This window comes from Salvelinus fontinalis, chromosome 1, assembly GCF_029448725.1.
Source record: "Salvelinus fontinalis isolate EN_2023a chromosome 1, ASM2944872v1, whole genome shotgun sequence".
Lineage (NCBI taxonomy): Eukaryota > Metazoa > Chordata > Actinopteri > Salmoniformes > Salmonidae > Salvelinus > Salvelinus fontinalis.
Window position 1 is genome coordinate 6948831 of NC_074665.1, and position 25140 is coordinate 6973970.

General features: G+C 45.3%; 2 protein-coding genes across 3 annotated transcripts; one reads left to right on the plus strand and one right to left on the minus strand.

Moving 5' to 3' along the window:
* Positions 1-582: 582 nt before the first annotated feature.
* LOC129868829 (zinc transporter ZIP9-like) lies at positions 583-9973 on the plus strand. Its single transcript, XM_055943148.1, has 7 exons — positions 583-1047; positions 1462-1567; positions 4600-4788; positions 5898-5966; positions 7389-7474; positions 7889-8023; positions 8365-9973. Exons 1-7 carry the CDS (start codon positions 952-954, stop codon positions 8680-8682), a joined length of 999 nt encoding a protein of 332 aa, XP_055799123.1. The 5' UTR covers positions 583-951; the 3' UTR covers positions 8683-9973.
* Positions 9974-11755: 1782 nt separating this feature from the next.
* Positions 11756-24892, minus strand: LOC129868899 (coiled-coil domain-containing protein 177). 2 transcript variants are annotated; one of them, XM_055943353.1, is made up of 3 exons: positions 23019-24892; positions 17849-17983; positions 11756-12535 (listed from the first exon to the last, which is right to left on the minus strand). In XM_055943353.1, the coding sequence occupies exons 1-3, from the start codon at positions 24411-24413 to the stop codon at positions 12353-12355; spliced, it is 1713 nt and encodes a 570-aa protein (XP_055799328.1). In that variant the 5' UTR covers positions 24414-24892; the 3' UTR covers positions 11756-12352. The 2 variants fall into 2 exon arrangements, with proteins under 2 accessions (XP_055799328.1, XP_055799241.1); XM_055943266.1 differs by having other exon boundaries at positions 17792-17983.
* Positions 24893-25140: the final 248 nt, after the last annotated feature.

A 25140-nucleotide genomic window follows, 5' to 3' on the forward strand; every position in this document is an offset into this window, starting at 1 on the left:
CATATTCAGCCAGCTCTAGAGTACAATTCGTTGGTGGGTATTTGTTACTACTTGAGAGACCGAGATACTATCTCCATCCGTGGCAAATTTAGGAAAGGGACAATATTAGCTAGCTAGTCACCGGAGGACAACAACATGCAACAATTCAAGTTGGTTCGACCCACTTGTCTTTGGTGCGCCAGAACCATTCACAGTTGAGATCGTGTCAATTACCTTGTACTACTGCACATCGGCTCGATACTGCATGTATATATAGCCAAGCTATCGTTGCTCAGTGTGAATATATTCATTATGCTAATTTGTATGGTTTTTTTTCATTGTATTCTGCATTGTTGGGAAAGGCCCGTAAATAAACGTTTCGTTAATCTACACCTGTCGTTAATGAAGCGTGTGACAATTAAAATGTGATTTGATTGGTCATTATGTGTTTTATTCAGTTCAGTGTTGATATTGGTGTCTTTAGAAGTTAATATCCAAAGGTACCACAAGACTGCCTTTGCGGAACAGGGTGTATCTATAGTAGTGAGTGCTCTCTTTCCTTGTCTCCTGCACTAAGGTGAACGGGAAAAACTACATATCAACTCCCAAGCAGCATCTACTCCCGACGCGTTGTTTTCACCTATCCTGTGTTTTCACGTCAGTACAGATGAAGGCGAGGAGACGAGGACAAGAAACTACCCTAGAGTGGAGACGCACTCCGCCACCGTCACAAGTTCAGGGAGCTGACCGTAGGTTCTGCGTTTGATTCAGTTCGGTTTTTCTACGGTAGGTGTTTTTTTTAAAGAGGGTTGTTGAAAATGTGACAGAACACGCTGCGACGTGATCAACAGTGCATTTTAAAATAGTTTTTTTTAACTGCTTTGTAGTACAGAAACAGGTGTAATTTAAATGCTATAGAGGATTTAAAACAACATCGGACATTCTTAAACTCTTACGTTAAGTTATTTCGCCATGGACGAGGCAATAGCGATTATTTTGATATCCGTTGTGATGTTTTTGGGATGTTTTCTAGTAGGTTTGATTCCACTTTTGATCAAACTTTCTGAGGTAAGTCATTTAATTCTCAACATTATATCCCCTCCGTTTCTCCCCCTTCGGTAACTTGCACTGTACCTCCTCCTACGGTCTCTTCTCCCGATGCTAATCTATCCCCCATTCAATATTAAAATATATATATATTTCTAAATGTATCAGTATCTTCAAAAGATTGTGATTTGCTACATTTTGTTATCTTAACTATGAAATAAGTCATAAATAGGCTGCCGACTGGATTCTCTAACCGGTTTTAATGTATGACTTTATAAAGTTATATTGATGCGTAATGTAACAGTCTGTTAATATATTGACACATTCATTCTCCCTCCTAGAACAATCAACAGTTGGTCAGTGTGTTTGTAAAATAATGACTGTGTTTGGTGTGTGTGTGTGTGTGTGTGTGTGTGTTCCCTTCTCTCCCAATAGAAAAGGCTGCAGTTTGTCAGTATATTCGGGGCAGGCCTGCTCTGTGGTACTGCTCTAGCTATCATCCTCCCAGAGGGGGTGGAACTACTGGAAGAGTCATGGAGAGGTGAGGAGTACCGAACATAATGGGCCTTGGGGAGTATCAGCCCAGGGTCCTAACTTATCAAGACATCAGCTGGAGCAACAACTCACTGTAGGCTAGATTCCTGTTGTTGAGTTTGTATGGGCACATAGTCCTTCGATTGCAGCTATATTGCTGCTAAGGGTTATCTTGCCAACTGTTCACTATGTATGCAACTGTACCTGGGGCGGTAGGTGGCCTAGTGGTTAGAGCGTTGGACTAGTAACGTTGGTTGCTAGATCGAATCCCGAGCTGACAAGGTAAAAATCTGTCATTCTGCCCCTGAGCAAGGCAGTTAACCCACTGTTCCTAGGCCGTCATTGTAAATAAGAATGTGTTCTTGACTGACTTGCCTAGTTAAATAAAAATAAATAAAAAATGTAAAGGAAAGCATTCAGTAGTACATCAGCCCACTGCTCTACACGTCATGTCTGTTTACAAGCGCCTCACTGTCAAACGAAGCCCTACAAAGCAAAGGCAGGGCTTGACACGTGAGTCAGAGGCTGTGTCTGTGTTAGGTCGTCTGTGGTGTCAGGTTGTCTGTGGTGTGAAACCAGATACTTTTTATTTCTTTATAAAAGAATTCCATCCAGGGCTCGAAATATAAGGGCGTCCCGTCATCCCACGGATGAAATAAAATATGGCTACGGTTCAAAACAGACCGGGTGTTTTTTTTAAAGAGGGTTGTTGAAAATGTGACAGAAACGCAGCGAACAGTGCATTTTAAAATAGTTTTTAACTGCTTTGTAGTACAGAAAAAGGTGTATTTTAAATGGTAGAAAGGAATTTAAAAAACAACGGACATTCTTATTTCGCCATGGACGAGGCAATAGCGATTAATTTGATTCTGATATGACAGAGTAAAAATTCATACAACCGTTTATTTGTATTTTTTTAAATGTAAAAAAGCTACGAGGCTGATGCAACATATCAGACCGTTTAGCTTAAAATGTTGAAGTTTGTATTTCCTCATATTATAAACTCAACAATACGCACATGGCGGAAGGCTATTTATAGGCTTACATGCGAATGTAAGCCTATAAATAGTGCAATTATGCAATTAGCGGGAAAACACTTCTCAAATTTCACCAAACACACGACAGAGGTTTCAATGTGCCAGATGCACTGTATAGAAACCACTAGGATGGTCCTTACAGAAAAAAACATGAATTTCACATGTGAAGTGTTCCTAAAGCACATGTTTTTATGTGATCCAAAAACACGTTTGTCTCTTCTGTTTGGGGGTGAGGTTACTAATCTTAATATTGTGAGTAGGATGATGCCTTTGGCCTCTGGACAATAAAATACAGTTGATTTGAAAACCAATAGAACCTAATTAAAATGCTGGTTTCAACGCCATTAAGTGGTTAAAAGACAATTCCCTCAACATTTCTATGGTTATATTTTCGCTAGGCTTCGCTTGGCTAGGTTAGGCATCGCTAGGCTAGGTTTCGCTAGGCTAGGTTAGGCATCGCTAGGCTAGGTTAGGCTTCGCTAGGCTAGGTTAGGCATCGCTAGGCTAGGTTTTGCTAGGCTAGGTTAGGCATCGCTAGGCTAGGTTAGGCATCGCTAGGCTAGGTTAGGCTTCGCTAGGTTAGGCATCGCTAGGTTAGGCTTCGCTAGGCTAGGTTAGGCATCTCTAGGCTAGGTTAGGCTTCGCTAGGCTAGGTTAGGCATCGCTAGGCTAGGTTAGGCATCGCTAGGCTAGGTTAGGCTTCGCTAGGCTAGGCATCGCTAGGCTTCGCTAGGCTAGGTTAGGCATCGCTAGGCTAGATTAGGCTTCGCTAGGTTAGGCATCGCTTGGCTAGGTTAGGCTAGGTTAGGCTTCGCTAGGTTAGGCATCGCTAGGCTAGGTTAGGCATTGCTAGGTTAGGCATCGCTAGGCTAGGTTAGGCATCGCTAGGCTAGGTTAGGCATCGCTAGGTTAGGCTTCGCTAGGCTAGGTTATGCATCGCTAGGTTAGGCTTCGCTAGGCTAGGTTAGGCATCGCTAGGCTAGGTTTCGCTAGGCTAGGTTAGGCATCGCTAGGCTAGGTTAGGCTTCGCTAGGCTTGGCTACTTTAAAACAAGGTAAGATATGCTTCATAAATGCTGACCGCCTCCACTCAGATTCAAGGTGGGTGATGTGCGGTGTGCAACAGGCGCTGTCCTTCACTCTCTGGTCTTGTGACCGTTTGATCTGAACGAACCGTGCCTCCAGTATGTCGACAGAATCACGCCGTTTAGACGTTAATGTTGATCATCCTTCATTATATTTGTAAAAACATAACTGGTGTTCAGCCTATATTTATGTTATTAAAAGTCTCATTAAAGTCTGGCTACATGTTCTGGATCCCTCCTTATGTCAGCATTGGTTTGGATATGAGGCTGTAGACAATATGCCTTTCACCTACACTTTGACAATTGAAATCTACACTGAGTGTATAAAACATTAGGAACACCTTCCTAATATCGAGTTGCCCCTTCCTTCCTGTAACATGTCGCCTCCCCTTCGTCTACACTGATTGAAGTCGATTTAATAGGTGACATCAATAAGGGCTTTCGTATGGATTTACCTGGTCGGTCTATGTCATGGAAAGAGCAGGTGTTCCTAATGTTATGCATTTGTTCCTAATGTTTTTTTTATTTTTATATTACTTGTCCTGCACAAGAGGACAAGCGTTAATGTCGATCCCTGAAAGGGCCTCGAATGAAGGGCATTTCAGGATAAATCGGGCATTGAAATGAAAATCACCTTGGTCACCTAATTTATGCCACTCTTTAGCCAAGCATGTGTAGCAGATGTGAAATCCCTTCATAGGGTCCTTGGTTATAGCTCAGCTTGGGCAGTCAGGGAAAGAAACTATACTGTTACATCATCAACAACAGTTCCAAGCTTTCACAAACTGAATCTATGGATTTAACTGTAGAATCTAGATACATAGCGTAAAAGCTTTTTGGTTTGAGGATGAGTGCACCTGTTGATTTTAAAAGTCAGTGTTTTAAAGAAAACATTCCTCTCCCGTATTCTCTCCCCAGTCTCCTCCTGCTCTGTGGCCCCAGTAGCAGCCAATAAGAATGCCAGTGACGGTGGGGTCAGAGGTCAGCTCCAGGAGATGGGCCCCTCTAAAGGTCTCCCAGCACGGTTCTTCATCGGGGTCTCCCTGGTTCTAGGGTTCATCCTCATGTTCCTCGTGGACCGGATCAGTAGCTACTTCTCCATACGCGGTCAGTGATGCTCCAGGGTGAAGACCTCTCCCTATATTAGCATTAGCCTGTCCTATTGAAAACACACTGTGAAGATGCTAACTTCCCTAGCGTTAATTGGGCTAGTGTCATTAGACTCATTGAAAACCTGCTCAGGGGGTGACGTTTCCCCTATGTACAGATCTAGGTACAGCTTCCTCTCCCCAATAATACCTAAACCATTAGTGGGAAAATGCTAAACTGATCCAAAATCAGTGTCTTGGGGCAACTTCACGTTACTCCAATGAGTTACGACTTCATATACTGTAGCATCATATCTCCAGCTTGTTCCATACATGGTCAGTTAGACCATATGAAAAGGAAAAACCCTGCGGTAATGAAATTATAGACTTTCTTAGGTTTGTGGTGCGTTGTGGTGACCTAAAGTAATCCGTTATATAGAAAATTAGGAAGGTCTGCACTCAGGAATTGTTTTTTTTTTTTAAATAGGAAAATGTACTCCATTTTTTCAGGACAAGTTACTTCATATAATATAATTCTCTAGCCTGGTCCCAGATCTGTTTGTGCTGTGTTGCATGGTAATTGTTTGGCATGATAATGACCATACATGTTGGCAAGACTGATCTGGAAGCACCAGGTAATACGTTCTCCACATTTCTCCTTGTTTCACTCATCTCCAAACTTCCTACGACTCCAAACATCTTCAAACCTCTCCACCAAACCTCTCTAAACCTCTTCAGACCTTTCCAAACCTCCTCTTCAAACCTCTCCATCAAAACCTCTCTAAACCTCTTCAGACCTCACCAAACCTCCTCTTCAAACCTCTCCATCAAAACCTCTCTAAACCTCTTCAGACCTCACCAAACCTCCTTATCAAACCTTTCCAAACTTCCTCTTCAAACCATCTCTCCAAATTCTCCTCTCTAAACCTCCTCTTCAGACCTCCTTTCCAAACCTCTTCAGAGCTCCTATCCTATTCTCCCATTCAAACCTCCCCTTCAAACTCCTGTCCAAACTTCCTATCCTAACCATCTCTCCAAATCCCCTCTCCAAACCTTTGTCATTGTGCTATCATTCGGCATGTCCACAAAACTGTTGCTAACAGTTGGTTGATTGTGTTGTCATTCTAGGTCCACGTACTGGAACGTCCAACAGGACCAGTATCACAGCTACAGTAGGACTGGTCATCCATGCTGCTGGTAGGGAACACACACACACACACACACACACACACACACACACACACACACACACACACACACACACACACACACACACACACACACACACACACACACACACACACACATTCACTCTAAGTTATCATACATGACTGAGGTTTCTTAAATCAGTTTTGAGGTTGTTGTTGGGTCCAAAATAGTGTCTAATAGACTAGGTCTCCTCATAGTGTCTAATAGACTGTAGGTCTCCTCATAGTGTCTAATAGACTGTAGGTCTCCTCATAGTGTCTAATAGACTGTAGGTCTCCTCATAGTGTCTAATAGACTGTAGGTCTCCTCATAGTGTCTAATAGACTATAGGTCTCCTCATAGTGTCTAATAGACTGTAGGTCTCCTCATAGTGTCTAATAGACTGTAGGTCTCCTCATAGTGTCTAATAGACTGTAGGTCTCCTCATAGTGTCTAATAGACTGTAGGTCTCCTCATAGTGTCTAATAGACTGTAGGTCTCCTCATAGTGTCTAATAGACTGTAGGTCTCCTCATAGTGTCTAATAGACTGTAGGTCTCCTCATAGTGTCTAATAGACTGTAGGTCTCCTCATATTAATTAGATAGGACCTCATTAATAAAAGAAGGCCCTAGTTTCGTCACACCTGGACTACTGTTCAGTCGTGTGGTCAGGTGCCACAAATAAAACTGCAGTTGTCTCAGAACAGGGTAACACGGCTGGCCCTTAAATGTACACAGAGAGCTAGCATTAATGACATGCATGTCAATCTCTCCTGGCTCAAAGTGGAGGAGCGATTGACTTCATCATTACTTTTTTGTAAGAAATGTTGACAAGCTGAATGTACCAGCACACAGCTCGGACACCCATGAATACCCCACAAGACATGCCACCAGAGGTCTCCTCACAGTCCAGAACAGACTATGGGAGGTGCACAGTACTACATAGAGCCATGACTACATTGAACTATATTCATGTAACTGATGCAAACAGTAGAATCAGATTTTTTACAAACAGGTAAAAATACACATTATGGAACAACGGGGACTGTGAAGAGAAACACACAAAGGTACAGACACATTCATTGTAATATTGTTGTATGTTGGTGTTATACATGTAGTGAGGTAATCATGTTATATAATGTTATGTCCTGTTTTATATTTTGTTTTATATGTAATGTAAAGTGCTTTAATATGTTTAGACTCCAGGAAGAGTAGGCAGCAGCGAATGGGGGATCTCTAATGAATACAAATATTAATCACAAAGGAAGTCATTTAGTATCTCGTAGTGTTGTGTGTGTGTGTGTACAGTGTGTAGTGTTTGTGTGTTTTATAGTGATCATATTGCCTGACTGTCTACCTTTACGTGTAGTGTGTGTGTGTGTGTGTGTGTGTGTGTGTTGTAGTAATATTGTTCCTCTCCTCTCTCCCCAGCTGACGGTGTAGTTTTAGGTGTTGCCGTGGTTTCCTCCAAGGTCACAGTTCAACTGGTGGTCTTTCTAGCTGTCATTCTGCACAAGGTGAGACTCCACTGGATTAACCAGCCTCTAACAGGAAGTTACATCACAATATTGGACAACAGGACAGCTTCTACTAGGAAGTGACATAACAATATTGTACAGCTTCTAACAGGAAGTTATATTTTACAATATTGGACAACAGGACAGCTTCTACTAGGAAGTGACATAACAATATTGGACAGCTTCTAACAGGAAGTTACATCACAATAAGACATCTTGATTGTTTTGACTCCTCAAGCCCTCTCTCAGTTCAATGTACTCTCTCGTTCCCACCTCCTTCCTCTCCATATTTGATCTAACATTCACTCTTTCTCTCCCTCCCTCCATCCATCCCTCCATCCATCTCTCAATCCCTCCCTCCCTCCCTGCATCCCTCCCTCCCTCCCTCTCTCCCTCCCTCCCTCCCTCCGTCAGGCTCCTGCAGCGTTTGGCCTGGTCACCTTTCTGATGCACGCAGGTTTAGAGAAGAGGCAGATTCAGAAGCATCTATTGGTCTTCTCTGCTGCAGCACCTGTTCTCTCCATCATTACATACATTATCCTGAACGCGGTGAGAAGAAGCAACAAACTACTTTTTAGTGACTTAGAACAATGTGCTAACATAATGGAAAGAAATGGGATTTATCTAATGGAAACCCTTTATAGTCATTGAAGTAGGAAAATTATTGAAGATTGTGGTGAACTTAGCCTGGTTCTGAGAATTGATTTGTGCAGTCTTGCCAATAGCTGACAATAGAAGTTGGTAGGACAGCAAGCCTGGGATCAAGCGACGGGGAACTAGTTCAACACTGAAAATTATTTGATAACCAACAGTAAAAGTTGTCTGAAGGTTATTTTGTAATGTTGATGTTACGTCTGTGTGTTGTGTGTTTCTTCCTCCTCCTACTGTAGAGTGGGGGTTCAGCCCAGCACCGTCTGAGCGCTACAGGTGTCGGGATGCTCTTCTCAGCCGGAACATTTCTCTATGTTGCTACGGTCCATGTACTACCAGAGGTCAGCTCCAGGGGGCAGCAGCAGAGCTTTGTAAATGTAATCTCTGGGACTGGGCACCTCGACGGGACTGGGACCGGGCAGCAGCAGCAGAGCTCTCCCCACCTCCATGGGACTGGGACCGGGCAGCAGGGCGACCTGGGGGTCCTGGAGAGCCTCACGCTGATACTGGGAGCAGGACTACCTGTGTTACTGGCCCTGGGACTACATGATGACTAGTCTTGTGAATCGATGCTATCCTATCAAGTCTCATTCGTCACTCAAAGGAACATTAGGATTGAATGTGAAGGAAGCCTGAAAATCGAGACTACACTACGACTGACAAGTTAACGCAAAGAAAGACACCACATGATACCAAGCACACATTCTTTCATAGAGATCATTGAGGGTGTTTCTGTGTCAGATGCATTGTGTATCAGTGTCTTTTCATGAGAGGTGAAGGCGGTAGTGTTACTGATACTGACATGGGTTTGAACATACAAAAAGTACGGATAGAGTGTGTGTGTGTGTGTCATGCAAAATAGTGGGATCAGAGCAAGACAGAGTGATGTGATGTGTCAGAGATTTGTGTAGAGCTTTTGTAATTGTTTCTCTTGCCAAGTTCAATCTCCGTGTGGACATTCTGTTGAGTTTGTCTGAAAGAGCGAGGACATTTCCTGTAAGTGGATAACTGTTTCCTCATATTTGGCCTTTTTTTTATTATGTTAGATGAAATCCAAACTAGATCAGATTTTAATCATATTGGTCATATTTCATCTTTTGTCATTTGTAAGAAAGGTTTTTGGCTGGGGTATGTTAGGTACTGAAATATTCAGGTCAGGTTGCGAAACGCCATCTTTATAAGCATTGGACGGTTGCCATAACACTGACGGTGCCTAAATAAACCACAGTGATGATTATTGATTTCTTATTTTGTATTGGATGTGATCATCTTTTTAGATTTGCTAATAATGGTTTACATTAAATATTCAGTAAAACAGTCCCGCTGACAAACCACAGCTCAGTGGACCTTCTAAACGGACCAGTGACCATACCGAGAAGAGACACATTTCTCCATGGTTTACTAGAGCCAGGACAAGGTTGTCTGGCTACCAGTCTGTTTAGGTAACATTCCTCTAGTCTGGCTACCAGTCTGTTTAGATAACATTCCTCTAGTCTGGGTACCAGTCTGTTTAGATAACATTCCTCTAGCCTGGCTACCAGTCTGTTTAGGTAACATTCCTCTAGTCTGGCTACCAGTCTGTTTAGATAACATTCCTCTAGCCTGGCTACCAGTCTGTTTAGGTAACATTCCTCTAGCCTGGCTACCAGTCTGTTTAGATAACATTCCTCTAGTCTGGGTACCAGTCTGTTTAGATAACATTCCTCTAGCCTGGCTACCAGTCTGTTTAGGTAACATTCCTCTAGTCTGGCTACCAGTCTGTTTAGGTAACATTCCTCTAGTCTGGCTACCAGTCTGTTTAGGTAACATTCCTCTAGTCTGGCTACCAGTCTGTTTAGGTAACATTCCTCTAGCCTGGCTACCAGTCTGTTTAGGTAACATTCCTCTAGCCTGGCTACCAGTCTGTTTAGGTAACATTCCTCTAGTCTGGCTACCAGTCTGTTTAGGTAACATTCCTCTAGTCTGGCTACCAGTCTGTTTAGGTAACATTCCTCTAGTCTGGCTACCAGTCTGTTTAGGTAACATTCCTCTAGCCTGGCTACCAGTCTGTTTAGGTAACATTCCTCTAGCCTGGCTACCAGTCTGTTTAGGTAACATTCCTCTAGTCTGGCTACCAGTCTGTTTAGGTAACATTCCTCTAGTCTGGCTACCAGTCTGTTTAGGTAACATTCCTCTAGTCTGGCTACCAGTCTGTTTAGGTAACATTCCTCTAGCCTGGCTACCAGTCTGTTTAGGTAACATTCCTCTAGTCTGGCTACCAGTCTGTTTAGGTAACATTCCTCTAGTCTGGCTACCAGTCTGTTTAGGTAACATTCCTCTAGCCTAGGTAACATTCCTCTAGCCTAGATAACATTCCTCTAGCCTGGCTACCAGTCTGTTTAGGTAACATTCCTCTAGTCTGGCTACCAGTCTGTTTAGGTAACATTCCTCTAGTCTGGCTACCAGTCTGTTTAGGTAACATTCCTCTAGTCTGGCTACCAGTCTGTTTAGGTAACATTCCTCTAGTCTGGCTACCAGTCTGTTTAGGTAACATTCCTCTAGTCTGGCTACCAGTCTGTTTAGGTAACATTCCTCTAGCCTGGCTACCAGTCTGTTTAGGTAACATTCCTCTAGTCTGGCTACCAGTCTGTTTAGGTAACATTCCTCTAGTCTGGCTACCAGTCTGTTTAGGTAACATTCCTCTAGTCTGGCTACCAGTCTGTTTAGGTAACATTCCTCTAGCCTGGCTACCAGTCTGTTTAGGTAACATTCCTCTAGTCTGGCTACCAGTCTGTCTAGGTAACATTCCTCTAGCCTAGATAACATTCCTCTAGCCTGGCTACCAGTCTGTTTAGGTAACATTCCTCTAGTCTGGGTACCAGTCCTCTAGCCTGGCTACCAGTCTGTTTAGGTAACATTCCTCTAGTCTGGCTACCAGTCTGTTTAGGTAACATTCCTCTAGTCTGGGTACCAGTCTGTTTAGGTAACATTCCTCTAGTCTGGGTACCAGTCTGTTTAGGTAACATTCCTCTAGCCTAGGTAACATTCCTCTAGCCTAGATAACATTCCTCTATAGTTTTCCTCTAGTCTGGCTACCAGTCTGTTTAGGTAACATTCCTGGTACCCAGGCTAGAGGAATGTTATCCAAACAGACTGGTAGCCAGACTAGAGGAATGTTACCTAAACAGACTGGTAGCCAGACTAGAGGAAAACTATTTTTTATTAATACTTTGTCATAACTATCCCTGAAAATAGATAAAATAGCATGACATGTAAACTGTTGATAATAAAGCTAGATTGTTTTGAATATGTCTGTTCTATTCCAATGTCAGATGTTGCTGTCACCAACAGCTTGTAATGTCACAGGTCAGGGACCGTGTCACAGTACTGTTACCAAGGGGTACCGCACTAACAGGACTACACAGCATTAGAGCTGTTCTGTAACAGGACGGCAGAGATTACATTTACAAAGAAAATATTTATTAAAGATGTAACAAAAAATACATTTTCATGATCTAGACGTTACAACAACAAATAAATCACTAGAAAAATACTGGAATAAAGTGTATACAAATTTCCTGAGCAACTATACAATAGCAAAACAATGTGTCTGTTGTCACTTTAATATTAAATACAAAAATCTATAAAAAATCTTGAAAAAAAGATCCCATTTAAACTACAGTACAAATACAGTATATATTTTCTCTACCATAACTATTTCCAGAGACAGTATATTTTATATGTGTAGTTAAATCTAGTTCCGGCCTCCATTCAAGAACAGGATTGTCTTCAAGTCAAATTGATATCATTAGTTACCTAAACTTGTCTTAAGCTAATTATTCCCTTATTATACACAGCAATCCAAACACTTTGTTTGATGAAGACTACCTCAATAGATCTATTGTTTCAGAAGTATCACCTCGTATTTACTTGCCACTGGAAGAATTACAGGTAATTAACATAACAAACATGAATGTAGCAAAGTAGCCCAGACCATTTACAAGCTTTGTTGTAGCTCATATCAGGACTGGGCCCTATCACTTTGTACTCTTCTCTTAGTATTTGTTTGTAGTGGTTTGTAATACTGTACGACTTAGTATTTGTGTGTAGTGGTTTGTAATACTGTACGACATAGTATTTGTGTGTAGTGGTTTGTAATACTGTACGACTTAGTATTTGTGTGTAGTGGTTTGTAATACTGTACGACTTAGTATGTGTGTGTAGTGGTGAATGTATAAGGACAGATGTTCATATTTTTCCACGGTCCAGCAGGGAGGCAGCTAGCTGAGCCTGCAGAGCCATCTGGTGGAAAGTCCTGCCGTCCGTCGCCTCCCTCACCTTCTCCCTCATATGGAAGGAGGCGCGAGCCACTCTACGAGCCTCCTCCTGCACCTCCTCTCTCTGCCTCTGCAGACGCTCCCTCCGACGCTCCTTCAAATCAGAATCAAACTTTTTTCAATGTGCATTTAAAAATCGCTGAGACACACTTTACAGTAAAATAATAGAATGTCTGTCCCAAATTAACCCTATTCCCTCCAAATGGAACCCTATTCCCTCCAAATGGAACCCTATTCCCTCCAAATGGAACCCTATTCCCTTTACATGGACCCTATTCCCTCCAAATGAACCCTATTCTCTCCAAATGGAACCCTATTCCCTCCAAATGGAACCCTATTCCCTCCAAATGAAACATATTCCCTCCAAATGGAACCCTATTCCCTTTACATGGACCCTATTCCCTTTACATGGACCCTATTCTCTCCAAATGGAACCCTATTCCCTCCAAATGGAACCCTATTCCCTCCAAATAGCCCCCTATTCCCTCCAAATGGAACCCTATTCCTCCAAATGGAACCCTATTCTCTCCAAATGGAACCCTATTCCCTCCAAATAGCCCCCTATTCCCTCCAAATGGAACCCTATTCCCTCCAAATGGAACCCTATTCCCTCCAAATGGAACCCTATTCCCTCCAAATGGACCCTATTCCCTCCAAATGTAACCCTATTCCCTCCAAATGGAACCCTATTCCCTTTACATGGACCCTATTCCCTCCAAATGAACCCTATTCTCTCCAAATGGAACCCTATTCCCTCCAAATGGAACCCTATTCCCTCCAAATAGCCCCCTATTCCCTCCAAATGGAACCCTATTCTCTCCAAATGGAACCCTATTCTCTCAAAATGGAACCCTATTCCCTCCAAATAGCCCCCTATTCCCTCCAAATGGAACCCTATTCCCTCCAAATGGAACCCTATTCCCTTTACATGGACCCTATTCCCTCCAAATGGAACCCTATTCCCTCCAAATGGAACCCTATTCCCTTTACATGGACCCTATTCCCTCCAAATGGAACCCTATTCCCTCCAAATGGGACCCTATTCCCTCCAAATGGAACCCTATTCTCTCTAAATGGAACCCTATTCCCTCCAAATGGAACCCTATTCCCTCCAAATGAACCCTATTCCCTCCAAATGGAACCCTATTCCCTTTACATGGACCCTATTCCCTCCAAATGGAACCCTATTCCCTCCAAATGGAACCCTATTCCCTCCAAATAGCCCCCTATTCCCTCCAAATGGAACCCTATTCCCTCCAAATGGAACCCTATTCCCTCCAAATGGAACCCTATTCTCTCCAAATGGAACCCTATTCCCTCCAAATAGCCCCCTATTCCCTCCAAATGGAACCCTATTCCCTCCAAATGGACCTTATTCCCTCCAAATGAATAAATGGACCTTATTCCCTCCAAATGAATAAATGGACCCTATTCCCTCCAAATGAATAAATGGACCCTATTCCCTCCAAAATGAACCCTATTCCCTTTACATGGACCCTATTCCCTGCAAATGGAACCCTATTCCCTTTACATGGACCCTATTCCCTCCAAATGGAACCCTATTCCCTCCAAATGGAACCCTATTCCCTTTACATGGACCCTATTCCCTCCAAATGGAACCCTATTCCCTCCAAATGGACCCTATTCCCTCCAAATGAATAAATGGACCCTATTCCCTCCAAATGAATAAATGGACCCTATTCCCTCCAAATGGAACCCTATTCCCTCCAAATGGAACCCTATTCCCTCCAAATGGAACCCTATTCCCTCCAAATGGAACCCTATTCCCTCTAAATGAACCCTATTCCCTCTAAATGAACCCTATTCCCTCTAAATGAACCCTATTCCCTCCAAATAGAACCCTATTCCCTCCAAATAGAACCCTATTCCCTCCAAATGGAACCCTATTCCCTTTACATGGACCCTATTCCCTCCAAATGAACCCTATTCTCTCCAAATGGAACCCTATTCTCTCCAAATGGAACCCTATTCCCTCCAAATGGAACCCTATTCCCTTTACATGGACCCTATTCCCTCCAAATGAACCCTATTCTCTCCAAATGGAACCCTATTCCCTCCAAATGGAACCCTATTCCCTCCAAATGGAACCCTATTCCCTCCAAATGGAACCCTATTCCCTCCAAATGAACCCTATTCTCTCCAAATGGAACCCTATTCCCTCCAAATGGAACCCTATTCCCTCCAAATGGAACCCTATTCCCTCCAAATGGAACCCTATTCCCTCCAAATGCAACCCTATTCCCTCCAAATGGAACCCTATTCCCTCCAAATGGAACCCTATTCCCTCCAAATGGAACCCTATTCCCTCCAAATGGAACCCTATTCCCTCCAAATGGAACCCTATTCCCTCCAAATGGGGCCCTATTCCCTCCAAATGGGGCCCTATTCCCTCCAAATGGGGCCCTATTCCCTCCAAATGGGGCCCTATTCCCTCCAAATGGGGCCCTATTCCCTCCAAATGGAACCCTATTCCCTCCAAATGGAACCCTATTCCCTCCAAATGGAACCCTATTCCCTCCAAATGAACCCTATTCCCTTTACATGGACCCTATTCCCTCCAAATGGAACCCTATTCCCTTTACATGGACCCTATTCCCTCCAAATGGAACCCTATTCCCTTTACATGGACCCTATTCCCTCCAAATGGAACCCTATTCCCTCCAAATGGGACCCTATTCCCTCCAAATGGGACCCTATTCCCTCCAAATGAATAAATGGACCCTATTCCCTCCAAATGAATAAATGGACTCTATTCCCTCCAAATGGAACCCTATTCCCTCCAAATGGAACCCTATTCCCTCCAAATGGAACCCTATTCCCTCCAAATGGAACCCTATTCCCTCCAAATAGCCCCCTATTCCCTCCAAATGGAACCCTATTCCTCCAAATAGCCCCCTATTCTCTCCAAATGGAACCCTATTCCCTCCAAATAGCCCCCTATTCCCTCCAAATGGAACCCTATTCCCTCCAAATGGACCTTATTCCCTCCAAATGAATAAATGGACCCTATTCCCTCCAAATGAATAAATGGACCCTATTCCCTTTAAATGGACCCTTTTCCCTCCAAATGGGACCCTATTCCCTCCAAATTTAACCATATTCCCTCCAAATGAACCCTATTCCCTTTACATGGACCCTATTCCCTCCAAATGGAACCCTATTCCCTCCAAATGGAACCCTATTCCCTTTACATGGACACTATTCCCTCCAAATGGAACCCTATTCCCTCCAAATGGAACCCTATTCCCTTTACATGGACCCTATTCCCTCCAAATGGAACCCTATTCCCTCCAAATGGGACCCTATTCCCTCCAAATGGGACCCTATTCCCTCCAAATGGAACCCTATTCTCTCTAAATGGAACCCTATTCCCTCCAAATGGAACCCTATTCCCTCCAAATGGAACCCTATTCCCTCCAAATGAACCCCTATTCCCTCCAAATGAACCCTATTCCCTCCAAATGGAACCCTATTCCCTTTACATGGACCCTATTCCCTCCAAATGAACCCTATTCTCTCCAAATGGAACCCTATTCCCTCCAAATGGAACCCTATTCCCTCCAAATAGCCCCCTATTCCCTCCAAATGGAACCCTATTCCCTCCAAATGGAACCCTATTCCCTCCAAATGGAACCCTATTCTCTCCAAATGGAACCCTATTCCCTCCAAATAGCCCCCTATTCCCTCCAAATGGAACCCTATTCCCTCCAAATGGACCTTATTCCCTCCAAATGAATAAATGGACCCTATTCCCTCCAAATGAATAAATGGACCCTATTCCCTCCAAATTGAACCCTATTCCCTCCAAATGAACCCTATTCCCTTTACATGGACCCTATTCCCTGCAAATGGAACCCTATTCCCTTTACATGGACCCTATTCCCTCCAAATGGAACCCTATTCCCTCCAAATGGAACCCTATTCCCTTTACATGGACCCTATTCCCTCCAAATGGAACCCTATTCCCTCCAAATGGACCCTATTCCCTCCAAATGAATAAATGGACCCTATTCCCTCCAAATGAATAAATGGACCCTATTCCCTCCAAATGGAACCCTATTCCCTCCAAATGGAACCCTATTCCCTCCAAATGGAACCCTATTCCCTCCAAATGGAACCCTATTCCCTCTAAATGAACCCTATTCCCTCTAAATGAACCCTATTCCCTCTAAATGAACCCTATTCCCTCTAAATGAACCCTATTCCCTCTAAATGAACCCTATTCCCTCCAAATAGAACCCTATTCCCTCCAAATAGAACCCTATTCCCTCCAAATGGAACCCTATTCCCTTTACATGGACCCTATTCCCTCCAAATGAACCCTATTCTCTCCAAATGGAACCCTATTCCCTCCAAATGGAACCCTATTCCCTTTACATGGACCCTATCCCCTCCAAATGAACCCTATTCTCTCCAAATGGAACCCTATTCCCTCCAAATGGAACCCTATTCTCTCCAAATGGAACCCTATTCCCTCCAAATGGAACCCTATTCCCTCCAAATGGAACCCTATTCCCTCCAAATGGAACCCTATTCCCTCCAAATGGAACCCTATTCCCTCCAAATGCAACCCTATTCCCTCCAAATGCAACCCTATTCCCTCCAAATGCAACCCTATTCCCTCCAAATGGAACCCTATTCCCTCCAAATGGAACCCTATTCCCTCCAAATGGGGCCCTATTCCCTCCAAATGGGGCCCTATTCCCTCCAAATGGGGCCCTATTCCCTCCAAATGGGGCCCTATTCCCTCCAAATGGAACCCTATTCCCTCCAAATGGAACCCTATTCCCTCCAAATGGAACCCTATTCCCTCCAAATGGTACCCTATTCCCTCCAAATGGAACCCTATTCCCTCCAAATGGAACCCTATTCCCTCCAAATGGAACCCTATTCCCTCCAAATGGAACCCTATTCCCTCCAAATGGACCCTATTCCCTCTAAATGAAATATAAGCACCCCCTCCCCAACACCACACCCTACCACACACACCTCTTCTCCTCCAACACCACACACCTCTTCTCCTCCAACACCACACACCTCTTCTCCTCCAACACCACACACACACCTTCTCCTTCAACACCACACACACCCTACCACACACACACCTTCTCCTTCAACACCACACACACCCTACCACACACACACCTTCTCCTCCACCACACACACACACCCTACCACACACACACACCTTCTCCTTCAACATCACACACACACCTTCTCCTCCACCACACACACACACCCTACCACACACACACACCTTCTCCTTCAACATCACACACACACCCTGCCACACAGGTCCTAACCTCCCCCCCCCCTCCTAACACCACACCTTCAGGGAGAGGCAGCATTCTCTCAGCTGCCTCTCAGTCTCCTCCTCTCTCTGTACCCTGTCTAGGAGACGCTGGTGGCAGAGGAGTCTCTCCATGTTTTCCTGCTGTGCCCGCTGTGCCCTGCTCCTCCTCTGGGTGTGAGCGTTCTGGCTTGCCTGCTCCATACGACGCTGACTCAACTGGGCCAGTACCTGGACAAATACAATACAACGTTATTGTCCAATGTGAGTTGGTTAGGGTTTAAGTGCATTGCTCAAGAGCACAACGGCATCAGGTGGCACCTGAGATTCTAATGCCAGCAACCCTCTAGTTGCAGGCTCATTCCTGTCAGATTTTCTCCGTATCACTGCGATTCTAACCCTATATACCCCCCCCATCTCTCTGACAAATGTAAAAGGATTCCCAGGCCTAATATTTAAGTTGAGAAAATGTGATCATAATTATTATTTTAGCGATCCATGCTGGACAAAGGTTAGACGCTGGACAGGCTAGTAAAGGTTAGACGCTGGACAGGCTAGTAAAGGTTAGACGCTGGACAGGCTAGTAAAGGTTAGACGCTGGACAGGCTAGTAAAGGTTAGACGCTGGACAGGCTAGTAAAGGTTAGACGCTGGACAGGCTAGTAAAGGTTAGACGCTGGACAGGCTAGTAAAGGTTAGACGCTGGACAGGCTAGTAAAGGTTAGACGCTGGACAGGCTAGTAAAGGTTAGACGCTGGACAGGCTAGTAAAGATAAGACGCTGGACAGGCTAGTAAAGATAAGACGCTGGACAGGCTAGTAAAGATTAGACGCTGGACAGGCTAGTAAAGGTTAGACGCTGGACAGGCTAGTAAAGGTTAGACGCTGGACAGGCTAGTAAAGGTTAGACGCTGGACAGGCTAGTAAAGGTTAGACGCTGGACAGGCTAGTAAAGGTTAGACGCTGGACAGGCTAGTAAAGGTTAGACGCTGGACAGGCTAGTAAAGGTTAGACGCTGGACAGGCTAGTAAAGGTTAGACGCTGGACAGGCTAGTAAAGATAAGACGCTGGACAGGCTAGTAAAGATAAGACGCTGGACAGGATAGTAAAGATTAGACGCTGGACAGGCTAGTAAAGATTAGACGCTGGACAGGCTAGTAAAGGTTAGACGCTGGACAGGCTAGTAAAGGTTAGACGCTGGACAGGCTAGTAAAGGTTAGACGCTGGACAGGCTAGTAAAGGTTAGACGCTGGACAGGTTAGTAAAGGTTAGACGCTGGACAGGCTAGTAAAGGTTAGACGCTGGACAGGCTAGTAAAGGTTAGACGCTGGACAGGCTAGTAAAGGTTAGACGCTGGACAAGCTAGTAAAGGTTAGATGCTGGACAGGCTAGTAAAGGTTAGCCGCTGGACAGGCTAGTAAAGGTTAGACGCTGGACAGGCTAGTAAAGGTTAGACGCTGGACAGGCTAGTAAAGGTTAGACGCTGGACAGGCTAGTAAAGGTTAGACGCTGGACAGGCTAGTAAAGGTTAGACGCTGGACAGGCTAATAAAGGTTAGACGCTGGACAGGCTAGTAAAGGTTAGACGCTGGACAGGCTAGTAAAGGTTAGACGCTGGACAGGCTAGTAAAGGTGAGACGCTGGACAGGCTAGTAAAGGTTAGACGCTGGACAGGCTAGTAAAGGTGAGACGCTGGACAGGCTAGTAAAGGTTAGACGCTGGACAGGATAGTAAAGGTGAGACGCTGGACAGGCTAGTAAAGGTGAGACGCTGGACAGGCTAGTAAAGGTTAGACGCTGGACAGGATAGTAAAGGTGAGACGCTGGACAGGCTAGTAAAGGTGAGACGCTGGACAGGCTAGTAAAGGTGAGACGCTGGACAGGCTAGTAAAGGTGAGACGCTGGACAGGCTAGTAAAGGTGAGACGCTGGACAGGATAGTAAAGGTGAGACGCTGGACAGGATAGTAAAGGTGAGACGCTGGACAGGCTAGTAAAGGTTAGACGCTGGACAGGCTAGTAAAGGTTAGACGCTGGACAGGCTAGTAAAGGTTAGACGCTGGACAGGCTAGTAAAGGTTAGACGCTGGACAGGCTAGTAAAGGTTAGACGCTGGACAGGCTAGTAAAGGTTAGACGCTGGACAGGCTAGTAAAGGTTAGACGCTGGACAGGCTAGTAAAGGTTAGACGCTGGACAGGCTAGTAAAGGTTAGACGCTGGACAGGCTAGTAAAGGTTAGACGCTGGACAGGCTAGTAAAGGTTAGACGCTGGACAGGATAGTAAAGGTTAGACGCTGGACAGGATAGTAAAGGTTAGCCGCTGGACAGGCTAGTAAAGGTTAGACGCTGGACAGGCTAGTAAATGTTAGCCGCTGGACAGGCTAGTAAAGGTTAGACGCTGGACAGGCTAGTAAAGGTTAGACGCTGGACAGGCTAGTAAAGGTTAGACGCTGGACAGGCTAGTAAAGGTTAGACGCTGGACAGGCTAGTAAAGGTTAGACGCTGGACAGGCTAGTAAAGGTTAGACGCTGGACAGGCTAGTAAAGGTTAGACGCTGGACAGGCTAGTAAAGGTTAGACGCTGGACAGGCTAGTAAAGGTTAGACGCTGGACAGGCTAGTAAAGGTTAGACGCTGGACAGGCTAGTAAAGGTTAGACGCTGGACAGGCTAGTAAAGGTTAGACGCTGGACAGGCTAGTAAAGGTGAGACGCTGGACAGGCTAGTAAAGGTTAGACGCTGGACAGGCTAGTAAAGGTGAGACGCTGGACAGGCTAGTAAAGGTTAGACGCTGGACAGGCTAGTAAAGGTGAGACGCTGGACAGGCTAGTAAAGGTGAGACGCTGGACAGGCTAGTAAAGGTGAGACGCTGGACAGGATAGTAAAGGTGAGACGCTGGACAGGCTAGTAAAGGTGAGACGCTGGACAGGCTAGTAAAGGTTAGACGCTGGACAGGCTAGTAAAGGTAAGACGCTGGACAGGCTAGTAAAGGTGAGACGCTGGACAGGATAGTAAAGGTGAGACGCTGGACAGGATAGTAAAGGTGAGACGCTGGACAGGCTAGTAAAGGTGAGACGCTGGACAGGCTAGTAAAGGTTAGACGCTGGACAGGCTAGTAAAGGTTAGACGCTGGACAGGCTAGTAAAGGTTAGACGCTGGACAGGCTAGTAAAGGTTAGACGCTGGACAGGCTAGTAAAGGTTAGACGCTGGACAGGCTAGTAAAGGTTAGACGCTGGACAGGCTAGTAAAGGTTAGACGCTGGACAGGCTAGTAAAGGTTAGCCGCTGGACAGGCTAGTAAAGGTTAGCCGCTGGACAGGCTAGTAAAGGTTAGCCGCTGGACAGGCTAGTAAAGGTTAGCCGCTGGACAGGCTAGTCAAGGTTAGCCGCTGGACAGGCTAGTAAAGGTTAGCCGCTGGACAGGCTAGTAAAGGTTAGACGCTGGACAGGCTAGTAAAGGTTAGACGCTGGACAGGCTAGTAAAGGTTAGACGCTGGACAGGCTAGTAAAGGTTAGCCGCTGGACAGGCTAGTAAAGGTTAGCCGCTGGACAGGCTAGTAAAGGTTAGACGCTGGACAGGCTAGTAAAGGTTAGACGCTGGACAGGCTAGTAAAGGTTAGACGCTGGACAGGCTAGTAAAGGTTAGACGCTGGACAGGCTAGTAAAGGTTAGACGCTGGACAGGCTAGTAAAGGTTAGACGCTGGACAGGCTAGTAAAGGTTAGACGCTGGACAGGCTAGTAAAGATTAGACGCTGGACAGGCTAGTAAAGATTAGACGCTGGACAGGCTAGTAAAGGTTAGACGCTGGACAGGCTAGTAAATGTTAGACGCTGGACAGCGCACTAACACTTGATAGGCATTTATGGATGAGAAAGTGAACTTCCCATTTCCAAAACGGAGCTCAGGGAGGAATCAGAGATTCCATGTTTTGCTATCTGTTGCATAGTCAACAGCCAGGGTTTCATTAAATATTCCTAGGCACTATATATCCTGTATATTATTGGACATTTAATTAAAATGGATGCATTGTGCAATGTTCAACTTCAATTAATTGGCACAAAATATGCGTCAGACAAAAACTTTTGGCACAGGTGGTCACCTAAATGTATTATAGTAGACTGGGCCTAATATAGGCTAGCATACGAGTGGTGGATTATTAGCCCAGCCTATGAATTAACTTCCATTTACACATCTGTCTTAACGGTTCCCAGTAGCCTAGCCCAATGTGTGTCCCAGAAGAAGCTATATAGTTGTCACTTTATTTTTTAACCCAATTTTGTGATATCCAAATTGGTAGTTAGTCTTGTCCCATCGCTGCGACTCCCGTACGGACTCGGGGAGAGGCAAAGGTCAAGAGCCATTTGTCCTCCGAAACACAACCCTGCCAAGCCGCACTGCTTCTTGACACAATGCCTGCTTAACCCCAGAAGCCAGCCGCACCAATGTGTCAGAGGAAACACCTGGCGGCCGTGTCAGCGTGCACTGCGCCCGGGCCCACCTCAGGAGTCGCTAGAGCGAGATGGGACAAGGACATCTCGGCCCGGCCAAAACCTCTCCTAACCCGGATGATGCTGGGCCAATTGTGCGTCACCTCATGGGTCTCCCGGTCGCGACACAGCCCGGGATCGAACCCAGATCTGTGGTGACGCCTCAAGCACTGCAGTGCCTTAGACCGCAGCGCCACTCAGGAGGCCCCCTGGTCACTTATTTGGAGCAACTCCTATTGAAAGAAGCACCTTGCTTGCTGGATATTAAACAGGCTACAGCGTTCACAAAGCAGTGGCGGGGAAGTCTTGAACGGTCGAGAGCTTCTCTGGTGTTATGTGATCACATTGGCTGGTGGTAAAAACTAAATAAACAGGAATCCTCTCCGTTTCTGTTGTTTATGTTTACAATGAAATGTATCACGTCAGAATGCCCAACGCTAGAATGTTAATCAAATGTATGAATGAAATTAGAACTTTTTCCTATTAGTCTAATTTGCATAAACATTGTTATTGGAAGATGGCTGTGAGGGTTATCGATTCAGGATCAAATCCTCTGATCTCCTTGAGCTCATTAATGATACAATGTTCAGAATTGAAGACTGCTGAAAGGCCAGTCTTTTTGTCAATGCCAAGGAGTGGAATGTTAGCTGAAGAGAACAGTACTCTGGCTATTACAGTATGCCAGGGACTGTGGAAATGTGTGTGCTCACTTTCCAGTATTGTTTATTGCATGTATTATAGTGTATAGTTGTGTGTATGGTTTCTGTATATCTGTGTGCTGTCCTCACCTCTTTCTCTCTGAGCTGCTGTTGGCTGTGCCAGGAGGCTCGAAGCTGGGCCCTCTGGATCTGCTCCTCCTCCCTAGCCGATCTCTCCTGCAGCTCCCCGAGCCGCAACGCCACTGCCTGGGCCCTCTTCTCCCAGGAGCGCTGCCGTTTCTCCTCCAAGGCACCCCTCATCAGCGCCTCCTCCTCCTCCATCTGCTGCTGCACCTCCCTCTTCAGGAGGAGACATCTGAGATGCTCCCTCTGGTTCTCCTGTTGGAGTCTCTTCCTCTCCCTCCTCTCTCGGATCACCCTGCTCCTCCTGGCCCTCTGCTCCTTCTCCTGCGACAGCTGCACATCCTTCTCTCTCCCTGCCTGCTCTAGACGCTCCATGTCTTTGAGCAGCTGCTCCTGGAGGCATTTGCGCTCCTCCGCTTCTCTCCTCGACATCTCTTTCTTGTCTCTTTTCCGCACCTCCTGCTCCTCTGTGAGCCTCCTCCAGCGATCCTCCTGTAGTAGCACCTCCTGCTCGCGCTGACCGGCCAACTCCTTCTCCTGGCGCTCCTTCTGCCTCCTCCGCGCCTCCAGCCCATCCTGCCACCGCTGCATGCTCTTCTCCAGCTCCTTCTTCCTCCTGCGCTCCGCCTGGACCCGTCGCACCTCCTCCTGCCTCCGGGCCTCCTCTCTCTCCTGCTCCTCTTGCTGGCTCAACCTCAGCCTGGTCTGCTCCTCTTGGTGCTTCACCAACATCAGAGCTGCTATCTTACGGTCTTTCTCTGGGACTGTCACATTCATCTTCTTCCTGATGTCTCGAGTGAGCCTCTCCAACTGTCTTTCTGTGGCTGGGGAGTGTCTGAGGTCACCAAGACTTAGGCTGGACACCATCATGTTCTTGTCAGTTGGTCTCAAGCTGTTTCTGTTTTGTTCTCTGGTGGTAGCAGCAGAATAAGAGGACCTGCCATTGCGCACAGATTTCCTTCTGGGGCTGTGGTCCACAGATTGAGTAGTTCCCGTTCTCAAACCATCACAGGTGTCCTCTGTTGATTTGGGATCTTCGAGAGAGTTCCGACTTTCTACCTCGACGACAGTTTCGAGGGCTGACAGTTTAACGGACGGTCGTCTTTCTTTCGTTTCTAAAATAATCTTCTCTCTCTCTTCACGGCACAGCCGCAAAATCCCCCTGCCTTCCCTTTCGTACGCCTCGTACAGAACTGCCAGGGCCTTAAACGGGATATCTGGGTTTACGTTGTCATCAACGAAATCGCTTAGAGATTTTATTAAAAGTTGAACGGGTTTGACGCCGAGTCTTGCACATGATTCCAACGACCGCGGACTGGTTAAAACATACGTGCTATCCTCAGCGTCAAAGTTGTCGAGATCCAAGTGCAGCGTTGGACCCGGCGGACTGCTTTCTCCCATGACAGCTAGCTAGAGTGCTTATAGCTACTTATCTAACTACTTATCTAGCTAGCTAGCGTGCTTATAGCTACTTATCTAGCTAGCTAGCTAACATTAGCCTTTACTCTGGACACCATAGCATTGCAGACAGGCAAACCAACAGGTACCACACCAACAAAAAAAATAGCAAGTAAAGTTGATATTTCTTATGAAATGCGTTCAGCATTTTGATCGCTGTTAAATAAGGAGAGTCCTTTCAAAACATTGCCTAACGGTGGAAAGTTAGCGACGCTATTTTTGTTGTGACCATGGCTGCAAAACTCAAAGAATTCTCGGGAAAAGAGGGATTATTTATTCTCAATAGATTATTGGAGCACCCTCTATCGGTTGACGTTCCTTGGATGAGGTGACTCAGCTAGAAAACGAAAAAGTTCATCATCTTGACATCTCCCATTTCTATTAGGAAATTAACGGCATTTGTTATTTCTACAATACATGTTTTCACAGTGGACAGTCACAAGAAAACGGTTTACATTTGTGTTTTTTTTTAAGGAATGGCTATTTTTTGTCGCCATCGGGTGGTCATTTGTAGACATAAACGGAAAGGTACATTCACGCACACGGCGTTGGTTGTTTGGTTGGAAAAATATCCGAGACGTTTGGATAATTTGACTTTAACGGGGAGGTCTGTTCTGTTTATTCTATTTCACATGACTGTTCTGAACTACCTTATATTTGTCTGGTGATA

What these genes read in the sequence shown, in the direction of transcription:
- LOC129868829 (XM_055943148.1), top strand. Translation starts at nt 952, where the DNA reads ATGGACGAGGCAATAGCGATTATTTTGATATCCGTTGTGATGTTTTTG. An exon ending in TAGCTGTCATTCTGCACAAG is followed by an intron (nt 7,475 to 7,888) that starts GTGAGACTCCAC and finishes TCCCTCCGTCAG; the next exon opens with GCTCCTGCAGCGTTTGGCCT. An exon ending in CATACATTATCCTGAACGCG is followed by an intron (nt 8,024 to 8,364) that starts GTGAGAAGAAGC and finishes CTCCTACTGTAG; the next exon opens with AGTGGGGGTTCAGCCCAGCA.
- LOC129868899 (XM_055943266.1), bottom strand. Translation starts at nt 24,413, where the DNA reads ATGGGAGAAAGCAGTCCGCCGGGTCCAACGCTGCACTTGGATCTCGAC. An exon ending in AGCAGCTCAGAGAGAAAGAG is followed by an intron (nt 17,984 to 23,018) that starts GTGAGGACAGCA and finishes GTATTTGTCCAG; the next exon opens with GTACTGGCCCAGTTGAGTCA. An exon ending in AATGCTGCCTCTCCCTGAAG is followed by an intron (nt 12,536 to 17,791) that starts GTGTGGTGTTAG and finishes TCTGATTTGAAG; the next exon opens with GAGCGTCGGAGGGAGCGTCT.